Here is a 14,611-nt window from a genome sequence, read left to right on the forward strand (position 1 = left end):
TTGTTATCTCCAAGTGTACGCACACAATATTGTTTTCCTTGTATTTCTACTTTTATGACAACTCTCATGTCCAGGCTAAATAGTAATGTTGCTGGGCATCCTTTTAGTTAGTTAATAGTGTTAGGCATCCTGAGTTTAGTTAGCAATTCTCAGTGTTTCATTATTTTTGAAATACCTACTGTTGGAGATTTTCAATTAACTTTTCCTATTTAAGTTTTCACCATCTATTTTCCTTAAAGTATTATTTTAATTAGGAATAATATGGATTTTATTAAATATCTACCATATATACATATGGTAGATGTGTGTGTGGTGTGTGTGTGTATATATATATATATATATATATATAACTTTTCTCTGTTAGTTTTTAAGTGTCTGGATGTATTTCCTGATTAAGACACCCTGGCATTTCTGGAATAAAACCTGCTTGGTCACAGAGTGACATTCTTTTAGCTTATGGTTGATTTCTCTTGATAAAATTTTATGTAGAATTTTTCATCTGTATTTATAATAGAACTTTGTTATAATCATTATTATAGCTTGGTAACTTATGCTGAATTCATACAATAAATTGTATTGTCTTTCTAACTTTCTCAAAATTCTTCCATGAACACTTGCATAAACTGATTTTAAATGAGATAATATTGGCTATGAACTTATCTGCTTCTGTGCATTTTTGCACAGGCCATCGATCAAGTTTTCAACCATTTTAGTGCTCAGTACACTACTAGGCTTTTTGCTTTTGTTTTTTTCCAATGTAAGGTTCTTTTTGACCCCTTTAAATCTCAAGTATTGACTACTCCCTCTATTTTTGAAATCGTGGAGATTTTTTTTAATCTTACACCTTTATAAACTTCTCTGTAACTATCAACATTTAAATGTTTGTTTGACTATTTGACAACTCTATAGAAATGTTACATAACTGATGTTCAATTATACACACTAACAGAAAGATCAATCATCTGAGTGGTGACTGAACTAATAAAATTCATATTTAATTCCAACATTCTTGTTTTCCTTTTGACTTTCTGTGAATGTTTAATGTTTAAAGAATCTACTTCAAAATGTTTGCTTTATGAACTAGAAAGTGCCTCAGTGATCTTGCCCATTCTCCAAGCTTGGGGTTTTTTGAAAACTGAACCATTACAGAGAACCTTCAACAGAGTTTTGTGAATGAACTGAGAGGCCAGCATATGCAGGGAGGCTGCAGTTTGCCTACATACTTCCTGGTGGATGATGCTTACAGAGCAGAAATTGAGCTATGAACTCAAGTGAGCAGATAGCACACACTACTGGCTCACATGATTTACATGACTGGTAGTTAATTCAGGCAAATGGATATTTTCTAGTTCTGGTTCAAAGTGAGCTAATCAATGTCACTTCTGTTTTAGAAATGAAACAAACAGAGTTGCTGCATAGCTGCTCACATAACATGTGACAAAGCATAACAAAAAATCCTACTGGTCAATACTTTCTGGATGTAATGCACTTGCTTAGTATTTGAATTCCAGAGACGAGCCTTACATGGTGAAATCTGCTAAAGCTTATCTTTGGGATGACCAAAAAGCAAATAATTGAGATGCTGAAAATATTATATTAATAATAATGATGATGATGATACTGAGGAATAAGGCTTATCAACTTATGTGCCTTTCCTAATATGGCAATAATAAATCCTAGTGTTATTTACAAATAAAAAACACCAACGTAAAATTTTTAAACAATAACGTGTTTTGGAATTGAGTTATCAATAAAACTCACAAGATATGGTTACACTTACACAACACCGAATTTATTCATCCTTAAGAAAAAGCACAGAACAGGGGAAACACTACCTTGCAAACCACAGCATCCCAGGGATGGCCAGAAAGCAGACCTTGCTCGTCATGCCCCCTTGTGGCCGTGCATGGTGTCATGCAGTTGGCTTAGGCTGGCGTGGAAGGCCCAGCATCACTGGAAGGCAAAGGGGTCTGAAGATCTTCAGCATAAATGTCCTGCTAGTTCCAAAGCCTCTGGGAGGTTGAAGGATTTATTCCAGAAATTCAGAAGAACAGAATAAACAATTCCAACTGCCACGCACAGTTGGCGAAGGAAGTTTCTGGACTCATTAACTGCACATAGCAAACCATGAAGTGAACTTCAGGGTCTGAGTTGCTAAAAAATTTGATTAAGGCTCAACCATTTAGGCTGTAGGGATGATCCACAGCCCAGGTTTTAACCTTTTCCTGCTATGAGCAAAAAAGCCTAGCATTAGGCAGACTGTATGAAATGAATGGGAAAAAAACTAACAGGTTGTTGTCCAGTTAACACATGGACAATACCGAATTTCGGGGCGGTGGGGGGTAATTCTGCAGTCAAGTGGACGTCCCTGTCTACACTAGGGCCACTGGGATTCTTCTGCCTAAAGCTCCCTCCACACACCACTAGCACCCTCACTGGTGCCCAGGAGTGGCCAGCCTGGCTCACCCACCCAGACTCAGGGTTTGGACATCTGCTCCTGGTCCTTTCTCAGAGCTTATCAGGGTCAGTGATATTTCCTGGGAATAATAAGGTGAATGTCTTCACTTTATCAAGATCTAAGATTAGGCTGAAAGATACATGAGAGCCTTTCTTCCAGTTTCAATGTAGGTTTATCCCAAACTCAACCTTCCGTCTGTAAAACTCACAATATTTCACACCACAGCCCTCGATCATAACACTGACTCACCAGCTCCGTGCACTGTTCAGACTTACAGATTTTCTTCTAACCAACTAATATACTTGTTCTGTATCCGATAGCCTAAACGTAAATGAAACGGTGACATTATGAGTGACAGGGCTCCATGGAATCCGTCCTCTATGTGGTCGTGAGTGACCTGAACTCCGACCTTGCGCAGCCGGGTGACATAGATGATCCCATCATCTCTCAGGATGTCGTGCTCACAAGTGAGGATGTAGGTCAAGGGCAAGTTCTGCAGCTGAGAATCATCGGCTATCAGAGGTGACACCCTGCTGTCCATCAGAACTGGATATGAAGGGTCAAGCTTTCCAAGAACTGGCTCCTTGTACATGTGGTTCTTTTTATACTTCTCAGGAAGGAGGACACTCCAGTTAACAAACTTAAACAGATGCCTGGACCCTCGAGGCATGTGCTGGTTTTCCCTCATCGCCTGGGGCAGAGCCTTATCTTTGGTCAAATACAGGCAGCCCAATTTAATTGCCAGGTCCCTGGACAGAATCGGCCCGTGTTTGTTTTCCTGGTGAGACGGCATGAAGATATCAAGTATCTGTAAGCCAGGGTAAATTAAGGCTTGTGCCTTAATTTTATTTTTGAATTCTGGATCATTCTGCAGCTGGAAAAAATAATAATATAATATTAATGAATCAAAGACTTTCAAACTGCAGGAGCAGGAAGCAAATAAATTCATGAAACAAATTGTAAATTATGGTTAGAAACATTATTCTGAAAACATTCACACCCAATTTTGGAGGCATAAAATGTTGCCATTTCCGTTTTATCAGTAAAGAAACCACACACAGAATCACATGCATGTGCACACATGACGACCAACTATAAATGTAATTGTGAGATTCTTAGAGAAGATGACAGGATATCTATGTTTAAAAACCTTTTTTCACTAAATTATGCTAAATGAAAAGAAAGAATAAGTATAATGATAAAATACTAATGACTCACATGTTAATTCAAAAGGAAATATATCAGAGGAAAGGATAGTCCTGTATGCAATCCACCTTCAGGACAAAGATCCTGCTGTGTGATGGAAAGAGAGTAAGTTATGCCAATTTGAAGTTTGGGGAAAGATGTGGAACTCAATGTGCATGGCTGCTCTTTCCTGAGGTCTCAGCTGAGAGGTGGCTTCCTCTTTCTTCCTAGCCCGATGGGAGAGGACCTACGATCAACCTCTCAGGAGCAAATGCCCCAGCTGCCCACCAGCTTCCGCAGCTGGGTGGATGGATACCCTCTTTATTCCTTCCACTAGATATTTAATTCCTTTATTCCTGACACTCTCTGAGCCATCCTCATATCTGTCTACCTTTCTATCTGTGGTCTTTATCTATCTTCCTATCTATTCATCCTTCCATTTTTACCATTATCTATATGGAAACATGAATATGTTTATTTTATATTATATATTTATTTATATTCCATATTTTAAAATTTATATATTTATTTATTTTTATGGGGGGAAGTTGATAGGGATTGAATCCAGGACCCCTTAGCAACTGATCCACGTCCCCAATCCTAATTATTTATTTATTTATTTTTTGGAGACAGGGTCTCGCTAAGTTGCTTCGGGCCTCAATAAGTTGCTAAGGCTGACTTTGAACTTGTTATCCTCCTGCCTCAGTCTCCCAAGCTACTGGGATTACAGGCATGTGCCACTGTACCTGGCTTTTCTATATTTATTGGTGTCATATAGCCTATAAATTACATGTTTTTGTGGGATTGTATATATATAATATGTAGAAGACATATTTTATATATACAATGTATATATAGCAATGAGAAAAATGAAAGGACGAATGAATTAATTTGATTATTCATCCTTCTATTCTTCAAATAAGATAATAGCATTATCATCTTTGTGATCAGAAAAAAGTATTTGGAAAGCAGTATCAGGCATATGACAAGCAGGCTCCTGCAATAACCCTTGGCTATTGAAGAAGCTGGCTTAATCTCCCTATCCAAGAGGAGGAACCAACCAGAAGGCTGGGGATCAAAGCAGCAGGGGTACTAAAGGGCATGGAGCCCTGGAGGCATGGAGAGCCCTGGAAACACAGTGGTCATGCAGTGTCACCTGTTGGGCAACCAATAAGGATCTGAGTGCAAAGGAAGGATCTGCTAGGCAGCAGTGTTATTACATACATAGTCAAAGGAGTCTAGATAGCGCACATCCGAATCCCCCCTGCCCTTAGTGCCAAACTGCAATTGTCCTTGTCTCTATGGGACCTTTTAGTCACTCTGGATAGAAAGGGCTGATGCTGTATCAGGACAGGTCCTTCTTGTCTAGAAATCAGGCCCCAACTCCAGTCATAGTGCAGACCCTGTGCAGCTCAGAGTTGCTCCCTGCTGAACCGGCTCTGATCAGCCTTTGGCCGTGTTGCTTGATGGCCATATGACTTAGATACCCATCACACGGCCGGTTTCTGAACACTTCAATAAAGACTCATTGTCCCTGGTGGGGCTGGCTTCAAGGTTGTGCAGCAAGCACCTTTGAGGGCTGGTATTAAGGATTTATGTTACTGAGAGTTTTATAGTGGCTTTGAAATAGGAGGGGAAGGTTTGTAAACACATGAAATGACCTTCCTAGAGAAAGGTGACATACACTCATGGTGCTCTAGAAATAATCTTCAAAAAGTTAAAATCAACCAAAGTGTTGCATGCAGAGTTCCCGCACACAGCTTCAGGACCTGGGGATAACTTCCCAAGTGTCTCACCCCTCGACCTGCCCTCCACATGGCTCACTGGGGCCAGGTTCTCCCAGGAATCATCTGCCTTCTTCCAGTGTTGGAAGCTCTTCTGCTGCTGAGGTTTTCCAGATGCAGGCAAGGACAGTTTTAGTCCATGGCCCAAATCTCATGCACCTCAACTACTTGAAGCTAACGAGGCAGAGGGGCTCTGAGATGGGGCAGAGGAGCAGAATTAGTTGCTTTTTCCTCTGGCCACCCTAACAAGAGGCCAAGAGATCATGGTGGCTCGTGGTGACTTTATTGTATTTCATTTTAATTTAAAGACTGTATACTAAAAGGTTTCTGCTATACTAACTTTGTTCCATTAAAAAAGATTTTGAGGTTGAGATTGTGTGCTTTGCTGAATTGAGTTTACTTTTCAGATATATTACCTAGGGTTGGATATTATTCAGCTGCACACAGACAGGGCTTAACCTGAGGGCCAGTTCCTCTTCTGTCTCAGTAGTCATGCTTTTGAATGAGCATGACACATGGCCTAACGTTATGTCATGACACCCTACAGGGCTTAACACGCCAATTACCATCATCCCAAATTCCTGGCAAACTTTACAATTTACGTAGGGAGAAAAACAAACTCCCTATCACATCACATGGTAGGTCCTAGACATTATTGGGTGTTCCCCCCTAAAATTAGTGATAAAAAGAGAGCCTTATGCAGCATTATATTTCATCCTCTTGATGTCTTTAAAGTTTTATCTATCTGAAGATACAATCATGCAAAAAGGACAGAAAGTAGTTTGGGGTGTGTATTTTAACATTTCACAGAGATTGCAGCTGAAATGACAGGTTCTCTTGGGTGGTGCTCATGGCTCGTGTGCTAGGAACATGCATGACATGGAAGACTTACCAGCTCAGTCACTTTTGTTGCCAACACACCCCCAGAACTGTCTCCTGAAATACAGATTCGGGTGGGATCCACTCCGTATTTTGCAAGAATGTCATCTTGAAGAAAGAACTTGGCCACAAAAATGGCGTCTTCCAGGGAAACTGGGAACCGGTACTGAGGAGCTAGTCTGTAGCTGCAGAGGGGGAACCAAGGTAACAGGACACCCCGTGGTTAGACTCTGTTCTCGGCAGTGTGTCCAGGCATCTCCAGGGGACCCACAGGGCCAGTCAATCTGGGCCCAGTTGTGGACCGTCAATCTCACCACCCAGACCTGGGCTTGCTTCTAACTCCTGCTTAACATAAGAACAGATTTTGGGATGGGGGCTCTGAACTCCTGGTCTCACTGGGAGGGGTGGAGATGTTGTCCTGGTCTCCACCCCACACTGTCACATGTGAGCTCTTAGCAGTGAATCTTTCGTGTGTGGGTTTCATGGAGACACGCTCTGGCTTCCGTCACTTTCTCAGTGTAGTTGACAACTCAAAAATTTTTAGAACCACTGAGAGGAGCATGTAGAGATTTAGAAAAAAAAAACAAACAAACACAGAAACCCTGAAAATAAATGATCTGTCAGCGTTGGGCATTAGAAATTTGTTTAGGTCAAATTAGCAGGACCCATTTCATATCATGAACACTGTGCGAAAACTTGATTCAAAATCAAATATAAAAGAAGTATAGCAAGGGATGGTGCTTGGTCATCTTGAGTTCATTTGTAAGATCAATTATTACAGCACATTTTAACACGTAGATATCTGCCACACACTGTCTTCTATGACAGGAGCATAGCTCATTGGAATTTATTTTCTATTTCTAACTATAGTAGTAATCTTAATATTTATAAGAATTGGTGAATTATTTGCATGCCATGCCGAACACGTAGTATTGGCCAGATGGCCCTGGCAATTTTGTTATATTATTATCTGTGTCCAAAATACCCTAATTATAGTGTAATCTTAAAAAGTAACATATCAAAAATGTAGCTGCTACACTCAGCGTTCTTCAGGGTAAAGAACAGCAAATATCATCAGTCACTGATAGAATTCTTAAACCAGAATCAACATCTATCACCATTTGAAGTGTTTATTTGAAATGATAAAGTGGTCTTTTAGTTTAAAATTATAGAAGGAAAGGGAGAATGTTCTTCTTGCTGTTGTAAATTAGAAATAGCTCTGAACACACAGGGATCTTCTGGTTGCTACGGGGCAGTAGTGATGAGTGCTTCAGCACTGATTCTACTAGAACCTTCCAACCGACCCCCTCAGACCCCCAGGGAGCCAGGAAACCCCACTGTGTCCTTCCCATCAGGCAGGCACCTCTATGTTGCACTATGGTATGGGCAGCAGGGTTAAAAAACTTCCTCCTCCTCAGATCAGGATTTCAGAGGACAGCATGGGTCAGAAAGTGACCGGCATTTGCTGGCCTTTCTGGAACATATCTGGAACTGCAGGGAAAGTTGTGGGGTGCTAAGCACCCTCATTTGGTGCATGCTTGAGACTCTCAGGGTCCCAGCATTCTCCACCTAAGGCTCCTCCAATACGGAACATCTTTAAACTTCAGGTGTTTTTTTTTATCAGCTCAAAAAACTCCCAAATGGGAAACGGGAAACTAAGTTCCCCTCCCAAGTCTCTGACCTGGGGATTAAACTGGGTCATCCCAGAACCTGAGTTTTACATTCCCAGGGGTTTTCACAGCTGTGCTAGCAAAGATGCTCCCCTGGGGTGCCCCGCAGAGGTCCCTCAAGGGCACAGTGAAGTGGAACTTGGCCCCCGCAAGGAGGCCTGGATATTATATTGTTCATAAAAATCCATGTAAACCCCAAGCCCAGACCAGGCACTCCTGAGGCCTGAGGGGCTGGCCCTGGACAGGACACTGTGCTGTGAGGCGAGGCCTGTGCTGGGGAGAACAATCGCTCTTACTCTGCTCCGACGACAACAGCACCGAGTTTGTTATCCATCCATCTGTTTGTGGAGTCATAAGCCGACAGCTCTGAAAAGGAAGAAATTCAAGTGGGCAACCTGTGAACAAGAGCAATGGGCACCTCCCCAGCTCGGGAAGCGAGGAAACACAGGCCAGGAGCAGGGGGTGGAGGACGGTCCCATGTCTGCTGCCATGTGGAAGGACACTGTCTGGAATCAAAACCCTCCTCATTCTCAACTCCTCAGTCATCCTGAGCAAGTCCCAGAGGACGCCAGACTGTTCACCTTGAAGGAGGAAACTGGACACAGCCCTTGGCTCAGGTGGCCTTTGGTCAGGAGGCTTCTTTCAGGTTCTCTGTGACACACTCGTCAAGGGGTGCCATTCACCGAGGACGCCCAGGTCTATCATGCCTGCTGCGTTCTGCCCGGTGTCATCAGGAAACTGCCAGGAGGCGGTGGATATCTAACTCATGGGGCATCCATTAACAGAGATAATTCCTTGCATCATATCAGATCATAATGGAATAAAATTGGAAATCAATAACAATATAAAAAAAGAAAATATTTTAATACATGGAGATTTAATAATATGCTTTTGAATGAGAAATGGGGCATACAAGAAATTAGGAGAAAATTTCAAAAACTCTTAGAAAGAAACAGAACAGAGATACAATATATCAAAATATCTGGGGTAGTAGGAAGGCAACCCTAAGAGGAAAGTTTGTATCATTGTCTGCATTTTTAAAAATCCACAGAATTATCTTAAATAAACAATTTAATATTATGCCTCAATACCCTAGAAAAGCAAAAACAAACTGATTCCAAAATCAGTAGAAGACAGGAAATAATTGAGATCACAGCCTAAATTAATAAAATTGAGAATAAAAAATACAAAGAATCAATGTAACAGAGTTGGTCCTTTGAAAAGATAAATGAGATTGATAAAAACCTTAGTCAAACTAACCAAAAGAGAGAAAATGCAAATCAACAAAATCAGAGATGAAAAAGGAGTCATAACAGACATTTCTGAAATCTAGAAAAACATTGGGAACTATTTTGAAATTGTATATTCTAATAAATTGAAAAATCTAGAAGATATTGACAAATTTCTAAACACATATGACCTACCTACATTAAACCCTGAGGATATAGGAAACCTCCTAGTTTCCAACATCAAACAATGATATCGAAGCAGCAATTAAAAGACTTATGAGGAAGTCTTTTAAGGAAAAGGAAAGCCCAGGACCAGATGGATTCTAAGTTCAGTTTTACCAGACCTTTATAAAGAACTAATGTGAATCTTCCTGAAATTATTCATAAAATAGAAAGGAAAGAGCCAGGCATGGTGGCACAGGCCTATATTCCAGTTCTGCCACAGGACCAGCACTGGCTTCACGAAAGAAGGTTCTGTTCATAAGAAATTGCTAGGGAGTTTTAAATTAAAGAGACAGACTCTCGTTACCTTTAACACCAGCTCCTAGACGGCTTCTCCTAGCTCCCGCTACCAGCCACCTAATGCGGTGGCAAGGTTTACAGAAGAGCTAGCCAGAGAGGGAGAGCATGCCAGGGAGTGAACTTTTATTGGGGAACAAAAAATTCCAGGGAAAATCCCATCCAAAGAAGGTTAAGGGGGGCAGCATCCCAAGGTCAAGGGTGACAATTGGGTCTTCAGGACAGTGGCCAGGCACACCTCTGCACAGACAAGCCCTCGGACCAGGGAAAGGGTGGGGGAAGGCTTTAACACAGCTAAAGCGCCTCTCACCCAGCCAGGTAGGTAACTTGCTCCACTCTATTAGTGATACTCACATTTGAGATTTTAATTTGGTTTATAATTTCCTTCATTTCTAAGATTATTGTTTGATTCTTTTATATAATCTCTATCACCTGAAAAAGATGCTTAACTTCTTATTTTATCTGTTTATGTAATTCATTCTCAATGTGTTCTTTTGCTGCTTGAATTTGCTGTCTCGTAAAATGTGGCATTTATACACAATGGAGTATTACTCTGCATTAAGGAACGACAAAATCATAGAATTTGGAGGGAAATGGATGGCATTAGAGCAGATTATGCTAAGTGAAGCTAGTCAATCGTTAAAAAACAAATACCAAATGACCCCTTTGATATAAGGGGAGTAAACAAGGACAGGGTAAGGACGAAGAGCTTGAGAAGAAGATTTACATTAAACAGGGATGAGAAAAGGGGAGGGGAGGGGAGGGGAGGGGAGGGGGGATAGTAGAGAATAGGACAGACAGCAGAATACATCAGACACTAGAAAGGCAATATGTCAATCAATGGAAGGGTAACTGATGTGAAACAGCAATCTGTATACGGGGTAAAGTTGGGAGTTCATAACCCACTTGAATCAAACTGTGAAAGATGATGTATTAAGAACTGTGTAATGTTTTGAACGACCAACAATAAAAATAAATAAATAAATAAATAAAAAATAAAATAAAAAGACAAAAAAAAAAAAAAAAAGAATTTGCTGTCTCGTGTCCTCTTTAAGGTTCCATTCCATCTGTCTAAGGTGTTCCCTGAGTTCTTTATATGACCATTTTTCTGATGACTCTATGTCGTCCTGAATATTTATGCTGTCCTGCATTGTTTGTACTCCTTTTCTTCCTTGCTTTTTCATACTGCTCATTTTGCTTCTTGTTCTGTTTGACTGTTGAGTTCCTGTCTACTCCTATAAATTTATTTGATACTTGGGAGGAAAGGTATTAGCAGGGAAGGGAAGAAATCACCAGAGAATGAGAATAAGCAGGTAGAATTCAAGGAAGGGGGAATAAGAGAATTGAAAAGAAATGGAAAGACAGAGGAAGATAAGAAAAAAAGAGAAAAAATAGAAAATTAAAAATAATTAAAAAAAATAAAAATTGTAATAATAGAGATGAGGATTAAAATTAAAAAATAAAATAAAATAAAATAAAATGAGTTTAAAAAACCTTTTTTTAAAAGAACAACAAAAAAAGAAAAAAGAAAAATTTAATAAATGCAGTCTTAGAGTCCGATTCACTATTCTTCCATTAGGTGGAGCTGTGCCCACCGGGCTAAGCTTCTCCTCTCAGTAGGCAGGATCCTGTCACTGTGCAGCAGCTTTTCCTCCCACACTGGGCGGGTCTGCTCACCAGTAAGGCTCACCACAATACTGGCTACACGCCAGGTCTGCTGCTCCTGTGAGCCCTGTTTTCATGGACACCTGGGAACACTCTCCCTATCTGCCATTCCGTCGGACCCTAAGTTTGTAGGGCTTGGGGCTGAGGACCCCCAGCGAATTTGCTTGCCCTCTGGTAGTCACGCCCCCCACCTCCCCCCACCCCCAGGAAACTGGTGCAAGAGACATGAGTTGTTATCACTGGTGGGAGCCATAGCCGGGAGTTCCGCGTGGTGGGTCCCACGCCACTCCTGATTCCCCTGTGTGGGCAGGGCTGTTCGAAGTGCTGGGCGGGCGGTAGTTGTTCACAGGAGCGGGGGTGGGGGGGTGCAGGAGGGGGTCATTGTTTGCAGCTCCGAACCGGCAGGGGTGGGGGGGTGTTGTTCGCTGCAGTTCCACGGTGGCCGGCGGGATTGTGTCCCTGATTCGCGTTGCCGAGATTCACTTGCCTGAGACAAACTGACCCCTCAAACAGTCTTACTAGTTCTCAGCAGGTCTCCTTCCAGCAGAATTCTGCTAGAAGTTCCTCAGCAGGTCTCATGCAGGTGTATTTATGAGTCTCTCTGATCCTGTTACTGCGGAGGTATTGAAAGTGCTGCCTGCTCGCCGGACGCCATGTTGGAACCGCAGCATATTTTCTTGAAATGCTGTTACCACTCAGGAACTACAGAGGAAGTGCCCTAAGGACATGGTGAGACCTGTAATGGAAGCCTTCATCTCACTTACATTTCCCTGAACACTATTTGACATTTGAAATACTAAATACTGAACTCAGAAAAGGGTGAAATCCTTATGTGGCTCTTGGTTTCCAAGTGCACTGTATTTCCCATCCTTTGATGTGCTGTCTCTGCTGCACTTGATATGGCATTCCATTACTAGTACTTGCAGAGCAAAAGCAGAAGGTGTCTGCTTACTGATGCAATTTCTTGGCTTTCTCTGCGGTGAATTAAATGAAGGGGCATCATTTCTTAACTCATGAAATAAGCATGATCTGTCATGTCAGTTCAACTCTGAGATGAGGAATGTACATGTTTGAGATCACAGTTCATGATTGTAATATGTATTTCTTCTTCATATCATTACCCTAAACTTGCTGAAATAGAGCATCTGTGATTTTTACTGGCCCTATATAGTAGAGTTGTTTGGAGATTTTATAAAACAGAAAACACCAACTAGGTAGATGATCTCCCCCATAATGTTCTAGTGAGTCCATATGTAATTGCAAAAGAGGCTGATGGTGAGAATGCAGTCACTGATTAAAAAAAAAAAAAAAAGGAAGGCAAGTACGTGAGTCATCATCAAGGAACTAGAATTTAAAACTTGAGCAATTCATGAATGGGAGCTAGTGTCTCTGTCTAAATTTCTCTTTCTATAACTACCTGTCTGTCTGTCTGTGTATATGTATATATCAAAGTTAATTGAGCTCCAGAGAGAAGAACTTTTTAAAACAAAGAGTGTATTTGGAAAAAGCAAGCCTCTGCCATCTGTAAGTTGTAAGCAAACCTGGAATACTGAGTGAGACCCTGAGGTGTTTTGTGGTGGGCCATAAGTATATCCCAAGAGGTTGGGGCATGGGAAAGAAAGGAAAACTCTTTTTTGTTTTGGTACTGAGGATTGAACCCAGGGGCACTTGAACACTGAGCCACATCTCCAGCCCTATTTTGTATTTTATTTAGAGACAGGGTCTCACTGAGTTGCTTAGCACCTCGCTTTTGCTGAGGCTGGCTTTGAACTCGTGATCCTCCTGCTTCAGCCTCCTCCGGAGCCTCTGAGATTACAGGCTTGTGCCACTGCAGCCAGTGAAGGAAAAGCTTTTAAAAGAAGGGGTGGGAGGGGTCAGAGAGGGAGAAAGCCCATGTAAGCTCTTTTGGAAAAAAAAAATCACTTTTTATGGTTATGGAGGTCAGCTCCTCAGTAGAGACAGCTGTTGCCAGGCAAGTGTTCTTCTGCAAGCAGTTTATCTGAAATTTTGCAGTTTGAGGCAGTCCTCATAATAGTTCTTGTCCTAGGAATATATGTGCCTAAGGATTCTTCTTTTTTGGCCACCTGGCTTCGTTTTGATTGAGTTTCTCTCTCTCTCTCTCCCTTCTTTCCTTCTTTTCTTTTTTAGCACATCTTGATACTGGCGGCTTCCCTTCAGTTCTCTGATGACATCATTGACCCACCATCTCCATTGACCCACTGTGAGCTTTTCCTTAGTGGCCTCCCGGCTTGCCCAATCCTCACGGCCTCCTCTGTTCCTCTTACACAGGATGCGTATGCCTTACGCTTCACACCCTTAGCCTAATTTCCCCCTTTTTTTTTTTGAGAGAGAGAGAGAGAGAGAGAGAGAATTTTTTAATATTTATTTTTCAGTTTTTGGTGGACACAACATCTTTATTTTTATGTGGTGCTGAGGATCAAACCCAGCGCCCTGTGCACGCCAGGTGAGCCTATTACTGCTTGAGCCACATCCCCAGTCCCCTAACTTCCCATTTTTGAATGACTGTTCTTATTGTTCAAGGTCACCCTTTTCACCAGGTCTACGAGGGGTCTCCTTAAGTAGGGGGAGTGGGCAGCACAGGGTCACTTGGTCATGGTAGGGTGGTTTTCATCAGAAAGAGAAATGGGTGGAGCAGTGAGGGAAGCTTCCTCTTATACACAGTCACTCAGTCAAGGGCCCCAACCCAGAAGCTCCCTTCTGCTCTCCACACCCTTCCTCCACCTTTCCTCTGCCTGTCCCCACCTGCATCCATGGCATCCGAAGGGACAGAAGAAGTGATTGATTCCTTTCACTTGTTTCCTTGTGGTATTTTTGGTTTTTTCTTCACTAAGGATTGACACAGAAGGGGGTGTCCTACCACTCTGCTGCATGTCCAGCCCTTTTTATTTTTTAATTTGAGTCAGGGTCTCACGCAATTTTCCAGTTTGCTTACAACTTGTGATCCCCCTGCCTCAACCTCTGGGATCTCTAGGATGGCAGGCATGCGCCCCCAGCCTGCCTTCCAATCAGCTCCTGGAAAGGATGAGTTATTGATTTTATGACTTGCTAGAACTTTATAATATATATATATAATTTTATTTCAATTTCTAGACACAGAATACAAATTAAATATAACATCCATATTTTATAGGTGAGGAAACAGAGGCTCAGAGCAGTTCAGTGACAGACCAATGTGGCCTGAATAGTAGAAGGCAGACCTGG

General features: G+C 41.7%; 1 protein-coding gene across 1 annotated transcript; it reads right to left on the reverse strand.

Annotated features, from left to right (window-relative positions):
• Positions 1 to 2,720: 2,720 nt before the first annotated feature.
• Positions 2,721 to 12,044, reverse strand: LOC144375689 (arylacetamide deacetylase-like 2). The gene is made up of 3 exons (XM_078041137.1): positions 12,004 to 12,044; positions 6,320 to 6,491; positions 2,721 to 3,332 (listed from the first exon to the last, which is right to left on the reverse strand). Exons 1-3 carry the CDS (start codon positions 12,042 to 12,044, stop codon positions 2,730 to 2,732), a joined length of 816 nt encoding a protein of 271 aa, XP_077897263.1. The 3' UTR covers positions 2,721 to 2,729.
• Between the last annotated feature and the right edge of the window lie 2,567 nt (positions 12,045 to 14,611).

This window comes from Ictidomys tridecemlineatus, chromosome 3 (assembly GCF_052094955.1).
Source record: "Ictidomys tridecemlineatus isolate mIctTri1 chromosome 3, mIctTri1.hap1, whole genome shotgun sequence".
NCBI classification, from domain to species: Eukaryota; Metazoa; Chordata; class Mammalia; order Rodentia; family Sciuridae; genus Ictidomys; species Ictidomys tridecemlineatus.

Coding starts and splice junctions, on each gene's coding strand:
- LOC144375689 (XM_078041137.1), bottom strand. CDS start 12,044: ATGGCGTCCGGCGAGCAGGCAGCACTTTCAATACCTCCGCA. Junction 6,492..12,003: donor GCACTTTCAATACCTCCGCA/GTAACAGGATCA, acceptor CCCCCTCTGCAG/CTACAGACTAGCTCCTCAGT. Junction 3,333..6,319: donor CAACAAAAGTGACTGAGCTG/GTAAGTCTTCCA, acceptor TATTTTTTCCAG/CTGCAGAATGATCCAGAATT.